Source organism: Juglans microcarpa x Juglans regia, chromosome 2D, assembly GCF_004785595.1.
Source record: "Juglans microcarpa x Juglans regia isolate MS1-56 chromosome 2D, Jm3101_v1.0, whole genome shotgun sequence".
Taxonomy (NCBI): Eukaryota; Viridiplantae; Streptophyta; class Magnoliopsida; order Fagales; family Juglandaceae; genus Juglans; species Juglans microcarpa x Juglans regia.
Window position 1 is genome coordinate 10,876,009 of NC_054596.1, and position 11,372 is coordinate 10,887,380.

General features: G+C 35.0%; 1 protein-coding gene across 1 annotated transcript; it reads right to left on the reverse strand.

Annotated features, from left to right (window-relative positions):
• Positions 1-207: 207 nt before the first annotated feature.
• On the reverse strand, positions 208-8,626 carry LOC121248663 (CBS domain-containing protein CBSCBSPB3-like). Its single transcript, XM_041147205.1, has 14 exons — positions 8,214-8,626; positions 7,931-8,099; positions 7,713-7,845; positions 6,567-6,734; positions 5,087-5,165; positions 4,873-4,986; positions 4,311-4,377; positions 4,005-4,110; positions 3,830-3,888; positions 2,926-3,032; positions 2,717-2,844; positions 1,528-1,610; positions 1,325-1,414; positions 208-652 (listed from the first exon to the last, which is right to left on the reverse strand). Exons 1-14 carry the CDS (start codon positions 8,351-8,353, stop codon positions 476-478), a joined length of 1,620 nt encoding a protein of 539 aa, XP_041003139.1. The 5' UTR covers positions 8,354-8,626; the 3' UTR covers positions 208-475.
• Between the last annotated feature and the right edge of the window lie 2,746 nt (positions 8,627-11,372).

Consider the following 11,372-nt stretch of genomic DNA (forward strand, 5'->3'; position numbering starts at 1 on the left):
TTATTCAAATTGATAGAGTATATTATATAAAAATTCTAAAGGCTACACTCATCATTCCCATCATAGAGGTGGTGAAAAGTATTATATAAACTTCAATATCACTTTACAAAGGATGCATGCCATCAAAATGGGAAACAATTTCATACCAAAAATGATTATTACATCTAAAGCATGCATCTATGAGTAATGTATGATGGTGCATTTTTGAGTATCGAGCTTACTGCACATGACATGAGAACGACTTAATTCTCATTGTTTTCCACCTTGGACCAAATGAGGAGAGAGAGAGAGAGAGGATCTGTTTCACAGTATCATTACATCACATAACATTATCTGCTCCATTTTCCACATTCGCAATGCTCCTTCATAATTTAGAGAACATTACTTTTTCATCAATCGTCGATTGTTGGAATAAAGCCCCCCCAGTTAGGTTTATAATCCTAGAATGTAATGTAATCTTCCATAGAATCTAACCTCAGACGTTAGAGCGCTTTAGGTATACCAACACACCGACGCTTGTCAAAACGAGTGCACCTGCCAAAATGCCTAAATGAAGAGACACAAACCCAGATCCACCCTGGATAGTAGATGTAGCTGACTCTGGTCTACTCAACTGGCTTGCATCAGAAAAATCTAGGTGCAACCTTAAAACCTGCAAAAGGAAGAACACAGTCAAAATCTAAAAGATTAACACTACTCAGAGATCAATTTCCAGGCGATTTTTTTTTTCTTTTTACTGATTTAGGATCTATGATCAAAAACAAATATTCAATGCCAAACACAAAAATGTGAACTACTAACCACCACATCTTGTTCAACTTGACAAAGCCTAGAATTAAAAATATATTGCTGACTAAAACCTGCCTCGCCATTCAGCCCCACCCACAGCCATATCCTCCCTTGTGGCCCACCAATCATATTCAATTCAATGGATGGCAAGAATACATCACGCATACAAAAAGTAATGTAGAACTATCATTGAGCAGAACACTGGGGCATGGCATATTGGTCTTTTAAATTACTTGCATCCAAAATCTCAGAAAAAATTTTATCCTACAAGCAAGCTTTTACTCCATCCACCAACAACTTAGGTTAAATTAAACGATTTAATCAACACAAAAGTAAACCATCTTGGTGTCTAAGAAAATCCCAGCCTAGTGAAACTCGAGTATCAAACATGTATCAATCAAAAGAGATCAAACAGCCATAGAGCATAAAAAGTCGATAGATAGAAGACAGTTTGTTTTCAATACAGAAGCCCACAAGTTCAAAAACAAAAGGATCAGATCCCAATGACAAGGCCCACACAAGCCAAAAGCATCACCTTCTGTCCTGCCGATCTAGAATGGCTGACAGCAGCAACAAGATCACTATCATTTGCAAGTAGAACTCTATCACCATCATCATCTTCATACTAAAAAAACATAAATAAACAAAGTGATGAATGAGCTGCCCAGGAAAAAAATTAGGAACAAACAGAAGTAAAAAGCACCCCCCCAGCATAAAAATAGAATTTTGGAAGCTCACCAAAAGCTGAGGACGATCTCCATCATTATTAGCACCAATCCTTTGTATGACTGCAGAGACAAGCTCGTTCAAATGTTCAGTGCCTGAAGAAAATCAGAAGCATAACCATGTCTGGCATATTACGATAGCAATTCCAACATACTCCTGACACTCAAGAGCCTGAAATAGAAACTAAAAAAAGTGCTCTCGTTCTTGCAAAAATGAACTTTTGACTTAAAAAACAAGCCTTAAATGCACCAACATTTGTTTGTCGTGCTCATAATCATTGTCAAACTACCCCCTTCAATTTGCACTACACTACAAGTGACCTAACCCCAATTTCCACCATCCACCAAAACTGCTTTTGTCAGCTCACAACCAACATAACCACAACCATAAATATGCAAACATTATGAGCTCAAATACGTTTATATAATACACACACACATATATATTACATACAACACAAGTATCACCATAGATGGTACACTTCTGCCATCACCAATTACACCGTTGAATCACCATATCTGCCGTGCTACTTGATGCTTGCATTCCTCTAACAACCAATTTCATACCACCGTGTTGTTTCCATCCCCAATTACACCACCACAACCCCATCTGTAAATCCTGTGTTGAAGCCCTCGTACAAATATGTAAAGGACAAATATCTATCAACACCTAATGAAAGAAAATTGGACTATTATCATGTGATAATGGGAGTAAACAGGGAAAAAAAGAAGATGAACAGAATGTATCTAGTGAATGTTGGCGTGTGACCCCTTCCATGTGTATGGATGCTTGTAAAATTAGTGAATATGCTCTTCCCAATTCAGCTAAAAGGGGACAAATTCTAACCCCTTCCAGTGCTTACGGAAATCATTCAATAAGATGCCTACAATTTACATCAGAATATATTCCCAGTGTCTATGTCACATTGCCTGTCACATAGAAACAAAAAAAGTTCAAAAAATTCCTACTTTTCATTTTGAACTCAACTTTAGAACTTGTGTTCTCATCAAAGAACTAATAAGCCGAGGATAATTTTGGAAAGGAGAAAAAGTTTTCAATTATCAACGCATTTAGTGTTCTCCTTACAATGGAAGTTTTTCGCTTTTACGAAAAAGATGTTTATTATGTGACGAAGGAAGTATAAAAGTACAAAAGGAAATTTGGACACTGGTCTACACAAATCCTATCCTCAATCGCTTACCAGAATTGACCCGATGTACACGACCCTTGCGATCCTCAAATTTGAAGGTGAATGAATTTCCAAGACCAAGAGACGGATAGTTAAGCTTCCCTTCTGTCCCATCCGAAGCCATAAATCCAGACAATTCACTACAAATAACATCCAGCATGGTTAATTAGCAAACCAACCACAATAACTAAACAACATACTCAAGGAAGCAAAAGTGATACCTATGGGTGTCAAAATCATCAGGTGGCTCTAACGCAAGTGCTGAATCCCAGAACTTTTGCATCATGGTGTTTGCCATGTCATTAACAGCTCCAGAACCATTTTCAGCCTAATGAAGTACAAAATAGCTTAATAAGATTTGATCTTACTTTAGGTAAAGTGAAACGAAGGGGATACATGAACACAAACAAATTCCTAATGACCTGATCATAGTTTTTCATTTTGAGGTCTGACGACCTTAATGGGTTGAATTTGGGGCAATTTGCATGCCCTCACTGACCTAACTTAACATATCATTTGAAGTGATACAAATCTTCTGAAGGCCTTAATGGGTTCAATTTGGGGCAATTTGCATTCCCTTATTGACCTAGCTTACCATATCATTTGGCGTAACACAAATTTGAAGGGAAAAGCGCATGTTCCATCAATACTATTCCCTTAATGGGTTCAATTTGGGGCAATTCGCATTCCATTACACACCTAACTTACCATATCATTTCACATGACATAATTTTGCAGGGAAAAGGCCACCTCAACATGTTCCACCAATATTAATTGAAACAACATTCATTTGATAAAGTTGATCAGGGATTTTTGTTAAATAAAACTCGGACATTCATTTGTTAAAAGCGCAGAGAGGCGCAACCTTAGTACACAAATGTATACAAGCAATAACCCCCTTAATGATTACAGCAAGGATCCAATTGCTCCGGATACAACTGTTAGGACCTGATTGACATTTTGTTACAGTTATAGATTAGCCAAACATTTAATGATAAAATTACATCAATTAAGCCAATACTTTAAATTTCTTATAGATTCGATATTGAAGGGTGAAAAGCTTCACTGTATTCTGGAAAACATATTCTAAGCATGCAACTGTGGATTAAGAATGTAATACTTAACCATAGAGATTGCTGCATGAGTTATCTGCAGAACATCTACGCAAGCAGCCACACATCCATCTGCAAAACAGATGTCATGAACTATTTTAATTACAAACTACCAGTCAAAATGTATCCTTAATCATAGATTTGCTATCCTTACTTCCAGATGGGGGCTAAAAAACCAATGTTCTCACCTCTGTCCAAAACAGGAAGATGTAGAAACTTCCCATCATGCATTATATGCAGAGCATCAAGAATTGTTGTATCTAATGTTGCACATTCTGGATTTAGCGTCATTACCTTGAGAATTATATTAGATGGAGCGGAGGGAGGGAAAGAAAACAGCAACCACAATAGGAACATCACAAGTGAGATTGTGCTAAGAATTAGCAGCTTCAACAATTATTGGTGTGCTCATAAAAAATAAAAATAAAAATAGATGTGCTAATTGCACATTGCAAAAGAAAAAAGCAAGTAAATGATGGGATTTCAGAACAAACCTTTTCCACCAGAGTCAATTCAGGAGAGAGGTTTTGTGAAACCACTCGCATAAGGATATCCTTTGAACTGTAACACAGTTTCATAACCAAATTATAAGCAAACAAAAAGATATTCAAAAACGCATTAAACGTCACCCAAAACCTAAGATTTAAGAACAGTGGTGTGACTGCCATCTTCCAACATAATCCAGTTTTTTCAATAAGTAACATGAACAAGTTGTAGGAAATGAGAAACCGCAAGATCATAAAAGGCATGCTATATGTGTCTTTTTTTTTTTTTTTTTTGTGAAGTAATGACTTAAAACAAACATAACTACATTCTTTTTTATTAGCACTGGATGTCCGGAATAAAACCCCAACTAATCCCGGGGCTGCATAGGCCCTTGGCAAGGCATTTCCCGCAAGTGCATCTTGGGTAACTACATAATTGTATACGACTACCATATGAATGTAAATTTTCTGTTTACAACTTTGCATACATAACTACAGACATCTCAGGACCCAAAATATTCCATAAAAAAAAAACATCTAAAGATAAAGCCTATCAAGGAAAGAGACATACGTAAGTATCCCCTGAAGTTTGTTCCCCGTCATAACAACAACCGAATTTACCCGCAAGTCCCGCATCCTTTTTGCAGCAACATACACAGGATCTGATGGAGATACAACTGCAACCCTGAAAACATATAAAGCTACAAAAATGGTAACACTACAAAATCCCTAGAAATACTCTATTCCTTAACAAACAAATAATCAAGTAAAGCTTAAGAGAGTACTTGATATTTTCAGCAATGATAGTCGACAAAGAAGGCTTGAACATCCGATCCCTCAACGTCTCTATAAAAGCATATGGAGCTGAAACAGATAGTAATAGGAAAAATTAAGTTCAGTCCTGTAGAACTTTATAGATACCTAGTAAAACATATGTTGCGGTCTTCATAACATTGAATTTTGTGGTTATACGATAAACCTCTGATCCAGTCAATTCCTATTCAAACAAGGAACAAGGACATAACCTAAAGTTTCCAAAAATTTCTTAAGGTGAGTTTTTATTGACATTTGTGAAAGAAGGTAGTATAATGGAGAAATTGTCTGAATAAAAAAGTTTTTGAGAAATATTTTTAATGGGGTTTGAGAAAGTAGGTAGGTAGATTTAAAAAGTTGTTACAATAAAATTTTTGCAGTTGAAATTGTTTCTAGAAAATTATGAAACCAAACATGACCCAAGGCTTCCAAGAAGTTTTGTTAATTATGCAATATATACACCATAAAATCACGTGATTTCAAATAAAGTTGTGAAAATCCAAATGGAACTTTTTCTGGGTTAAAAGAAAAGCTCTATGCGGAATTTCACAACTTTCTTGAAAATCACCTGATTTTATGGGAAAAAAAATCAACATGGAACTTTATCAAAAAACTTTTGTTTTTCAGTTACAAGAACTCAATTATTACTGTTGTAATCTTTTTCTCATGATGCTCACCAAGGCAATGTCCTTGAAACCATCATTGGAGAGTAAACTCTGGATACGTGACTCTAATCACCAAACCATGCATCAAGTAATCCAAGGGACTCCTAGTGAGGAACTGAGCCCATAACATCTGATACTAAAGCTCATTCCAAGAAAAATTCCTACTAATCTAGTAGGTTCTTTGGCCAGAACCCATGTAAACAAACATGAACATAAAATAGAGCTACTTCTGGGTTTCATATAGATAAAATGTTCATTGTATCCTATGCTTGCAGCCATGCATGCAAGCTTTTCGTCATTTTTGTTTTAAAATAAAGTGGTTGGCCTCAAGACTCCGACCAAATCACTGGTGCTAGCAGCTCGAGATTTTACCAATTTAACCAAACAACTGCACCTTTTCATGTTTGTACATATCAGACAGACTTATAAGACAGGTCCGAACTATTAAGAACCTTTTGCAAGCCAAGTGATTATACAACCGTGTGCACATAGGCAGATTACATTCATGCTATGATCATTGAATTTTAAAGTAAATCAGTCAATGCATAAGTAATATGCATTCGGAAATTTCACTAATTTAAATGTTCGTATTAAGTTTTAGCAAAAAAGGCTACACTTAAACTGAATATTTAAAATTAAGCTTAAATTTATTATCTCTGATATAGGGCATGTTCTGAAAACAACCCTGGCAGTTGCAAGAGTTAATACATGAATGAACGAGAGCAATAACATCAGTCGACAGTCGCACATAAGCAGTTATACCAATACATGTGAATTATCAACCAACCAGAAAAATTGCCCCATTGGCGTTCCACCCCTTCAACTGCAGCGGCAATTGCACTACCGTGTTCGGCAGCCTTCTCCATTCTAGATATAGCATCATAAAGACACTTTGTGATATCCAACAAGGCAATAACTTCACCATTTTCGACAACAGGAAGGTGCCTGAATTTGCCTGTGTAACAAAGAATGATTTACAAATAATAGGCCCATCCAAACAATATATTTACCAAAAAATAGCATAATGGAATACAAATGTTTGAAATTGACCACAATAAAAGTTCGAATGCAAGGAGAGACTGCTAGTCAGTAAGTACTTGGAAGTGAGAAGTGCCAGGATACTATCTATACTAGGAAAACAAGGGATGTGACATCATGTCCATTGCGGTTCAGGAGACAAGAAACAAAGAAGACAGGAAAAATTGCGAAGAATTACCACCAAAAGCCTTTAAAGTGATCAAATAAAAAGTAAAATCAAATCATGGTTACAAGAGAATCCGTGTGATAAAAAGAGGCCAAACAAATGTCACCTTGCATTCAACTAAGCTATACAGACCTATAAGCTTCCATTCAAAATTCCAGAGAAGTGCTTATGCCTTAACGAAAACCACATAGAAATTTGACGTCCTTAACCAATGTTTCATTCACAGAAGAAATATGACATGAAATCATTGGAAGACTAAGAAACACATCAGGAAACTAAGAAACTGATAAGAGCAACTGACCCAATAAGGTATTATGTATAATTCTTGGACGTTCACACACCATTAAGTTCCAAGGCCAGGGGGATTTGAAATATTACAAAAATCATTTCACGTAAAATTTGAGTCAATCATGAATTCAACTAAGAAGTATAAGCAGGAGACTCGAGGCATTTTCTCACGACACTGTACAGCTCATTTGTTTTTCTGGCTATAGTTGTTTCTATTCTTGCTTGTCACAGTTGATTATCAGATCAAACAGATGTTAACGACTCCACTTTTTTACTAGATTTGTTGAAACACCGAAGAGATATAAAGCCCTGATATCTATTTCTCCAGTTTAAGCAATATGGTAAAATGCTTTGCCATGCACTTGCCAAAATTTTCAATAATACCAACTTGCCAAAAATAAGTATAATAGAAAAACAATCACGGATATACATAAAGCTCACCATTAACCATCTTCTGGAGAGCTTCAATGGCTAGCGAATCTGAGGTCAGAAAGATAGGATTGCGTGTCATAATTTTCGAAACTATAGTCTGCTCCGGTCTCAAACCTTCCCCTATAACTCTAGTGGCAATGTCCTGATCACAACAAACGTACAAAATTATATACAATATTAAAAAAATGGGAAAATCCCGCCCAAGACCAGCAGAAATCCTCCGAAACCTTATCAGTAAGGATTCCAGAAAGCAACGCATTTGCATCAGTTAACAGAACGGCGTCGACGCGACGAGCAGCCATCCTCCGACAGGCGTCGGAAACGGTGGTGCCCTCGGATATCGTGAGGGCTTTCGACAACCTAAGCTTCTTCACCGTCCTTTCCACACCAACCGACCTAGATATCCATCCAATAACCCAAAATTAAAACTCAAAACAATACTGAGATTAGTGTTTTGAAGCGCTATATTCCCGGGAAATGATTAAAAAAAAAAAAAAACACGGAACTTACGTTGGAGGGGCAGGAGGAGAAGAGGGTTTGGAAACGTTTCCGTTGTCAGAGGAGACTGATTTCTTGGCGGTGGAGGGACCGCGTTGTTTCTGACTCAGGCTGTTCCTCCTCGGGCCGGAAGGCGCCACTTGGCTACTCATCTTCCTCTCCCTCTCTTCTATTCTATCCAGTCGGCGTTGGAAGAAATCGAAATTAGGGTTCCAACTTCAAATTCCACACAGAGGGATTGAGAGAGAGAGAGAGAGAGAGCGGGGGTTAGGTTTGGGGGGTGGCTATCACCCGCTCCCTTATCAACGAGTTCAAATTGAGCTTTGTGTTTTAAATTTGAACACAAATAAAAATGGAAAATTCGTCAGATTTTTTTTTTTTTCCCACGAAATACGAATGGACATGAATTAATGTAATGAAACAGTAATTTATATTCCACTAAACAAAAATAATGAGATCTATCTTTATGAAGAATAACGCAGACGTTTGCGTTCCATTTTTTTTGTTTTTTTTAAGGGGAAAGAGACGTTTTACGTTAGCTATAGTAATGTATTATAGCATGCTTTTGACATGGAAGAGTGGGCAATGTATCTGTCAATTTTGTCATTTAGAGTCACATAAACGTGGCACATTCTAAATTTTTTTTTTTTCTTTGAAAAGTTATTTGAGTAATTGTGATATGAAGTTAGTTTGTTTTTACAATTCTTTTCACTTCATCTCGTCTAATTATTACAATTTTTTTAAATTTTTACACAAAATAAAATAAACAATTCAACTTTTTCAAATTTCAAAACAAAAATAATATTAAAAATATATATTCTAACAATATTTTATTCAACTTTTAACTTTAATCTCAACTCATTTTATCTCATCTGCAGAAACAAACAAGGTCATAGTTACGCTATTTGCGAGTTAATGTATAAAGAACAATCAAATATACAAGTTCAAAATGTACAAATTTCGTGTAGTCTTTTTGTTAAAAAGTAGACTCTACCATAAAAAAAGTATAAACAATTCACCTTTTTTTTTTTTATAGTATGATCTATTTTTTTACAAGTAAAATGATTTGTACACAACATTTTTTACAACATATTTCACAACAATATGTTAAATGAGGGGTAATTTTATAAAACATTTTATAAAAATAATATTACTTTACAAAAATACATTTATCTTACAACATTGTGGTGAAATGCGTTATGTGTATCAATACTCTATTCTAAGATGATCCATTATTTGTTATAATAATTCTTTACAAGTTCACTATCATCGCTAGGGGTGTCAAATCGTGTTAAAGGGTCGTGTTCGTGTCGTGTCAAGACATATATATTATATTATATAGGTCAACTCTAACCCGACTCGTTAAGCTTATCGTGTCAAAATCTCAAACCCTAACACGACCCACTAACATAACGGATCATGTCGTGTCAACCCGTTTTGACCCGTTTATGTAAATGGATTGAAACAGACCCAAAATTAACTCATTTTATCGAGTTAAGTTTAGCATAATTTTATATAAATATTAAAATCACAATATCTATAAAAAAAATATAAAACTAACTACAAGTCTAAAATTACAATCCAAACAATAAAAATATCGAAATTAAAATCCCAACAATTTTATTTTTTAGGTATAAGGGTATAATTGTAACTTTAACTTTCTTAACGAGTCATAACGGGTTATAACGGGTCGTAACGGGTTGACCCGTTATCAACCCGTTAAGCTATTGTGTCTTAACGGGTCAACCCGTTTTGACCCAAACCCGTTAAGAGTAAACCATAACCTGCTTTTATCGTGTCGTATTCATGTTGAGTTAACGGGTCATGTCACATATTGACACCTATAATCATCGCTCACTGCACAAATAAAACACAATTGATATAAAAATCTTCTACATCTACACAAAAATTATTAATGTTTTGATTTTTCTATACCTATATACCAAGAGATGTATTTACATGTGAGTTTGTGAATAACATAATTCTAAAAAAAATAAAACCGTCAATAATTTTGTATACTAGTTTACTTGGCATAGATCTTCCATATTAGTGGCATACTTAATATGCTAATCAATAGTGTTACAAATAAATTATTTTCTATAAAATCATTTAAGAATTAAAATGCGCCACATCCTAACATGTATATAGAAATAGAACACTTATAAAAAAATAAAAAAGAACAATTGTGCTGCTATTCAGCCACTCAAGTGTACCGTTAATACTTTTTCTTTAATATTAAAAAAACACATAAATGCATTGGTGGTAAAATTTTTAAACATTTAAAAAAAAAAAATCAAATGCACTAGCAATAAACACTTGAGGGGGCTACATAGCATCTTCCATAGATCAAAACTAAATATGAAGATTGACATTTATGATGAAATAAAATATTTAAAAAGAATCCTCTTTTGGAAATTAATATTTATCTCACATTATTCTAAATCAATTTTCAAAGAGTGACACTATATCGGATTTCCCACACACACACACATATATTATATGATCACTGATTGTTGAAATCAAACTTGCTGTGCATAACAATTAGTGCCTTGTGAATCACTTTCAAGCTTTTTTATTTGCCAAGATGACTTACTTTGATTTGTCCATGGAGAAAGGTAAAGAACATAGTATAAAAATATCATATTTATTTGTCACTAACAAGTATAATTCTGAATCATATGGATTTTTTTTTAAAGGAAGCATGGTAAACTTTATTGATATAATCAGCAAATGAAAGGAAGAATACATGAATGACATCCCTCCAATCTAACCTCATCCTCCTCACTCTCTATAGCATACTTATCCAACACATGGACTACAATCCAATGATTAAATTGAGACAGAACAAACTTGGCATCCCATAAGATAACTCCCGAACTATGGAATTGTGAAGTGTTAAGTTTGATACTGTGAATTACTTGCAGTGTATCCCCTTCCAAAATTATCCTTCTCAAACTTATGTCTCTTGCAAAATTGATCACCAATCATATGGATTTGTTCATGAATTAAAGGGTGGGGAAAAAATACCTTTAGCCTTTGCCCCTTCATTTTAATTTCATTTTTTGTGCTATGTGTAATAAAGGGACGCACATGTTGAGTACCCATTCCCAATTGTACAATGATTATAAAGTTACTTCAAGAGTTTTGATGGCTGGACTTCAAGGCCAACCG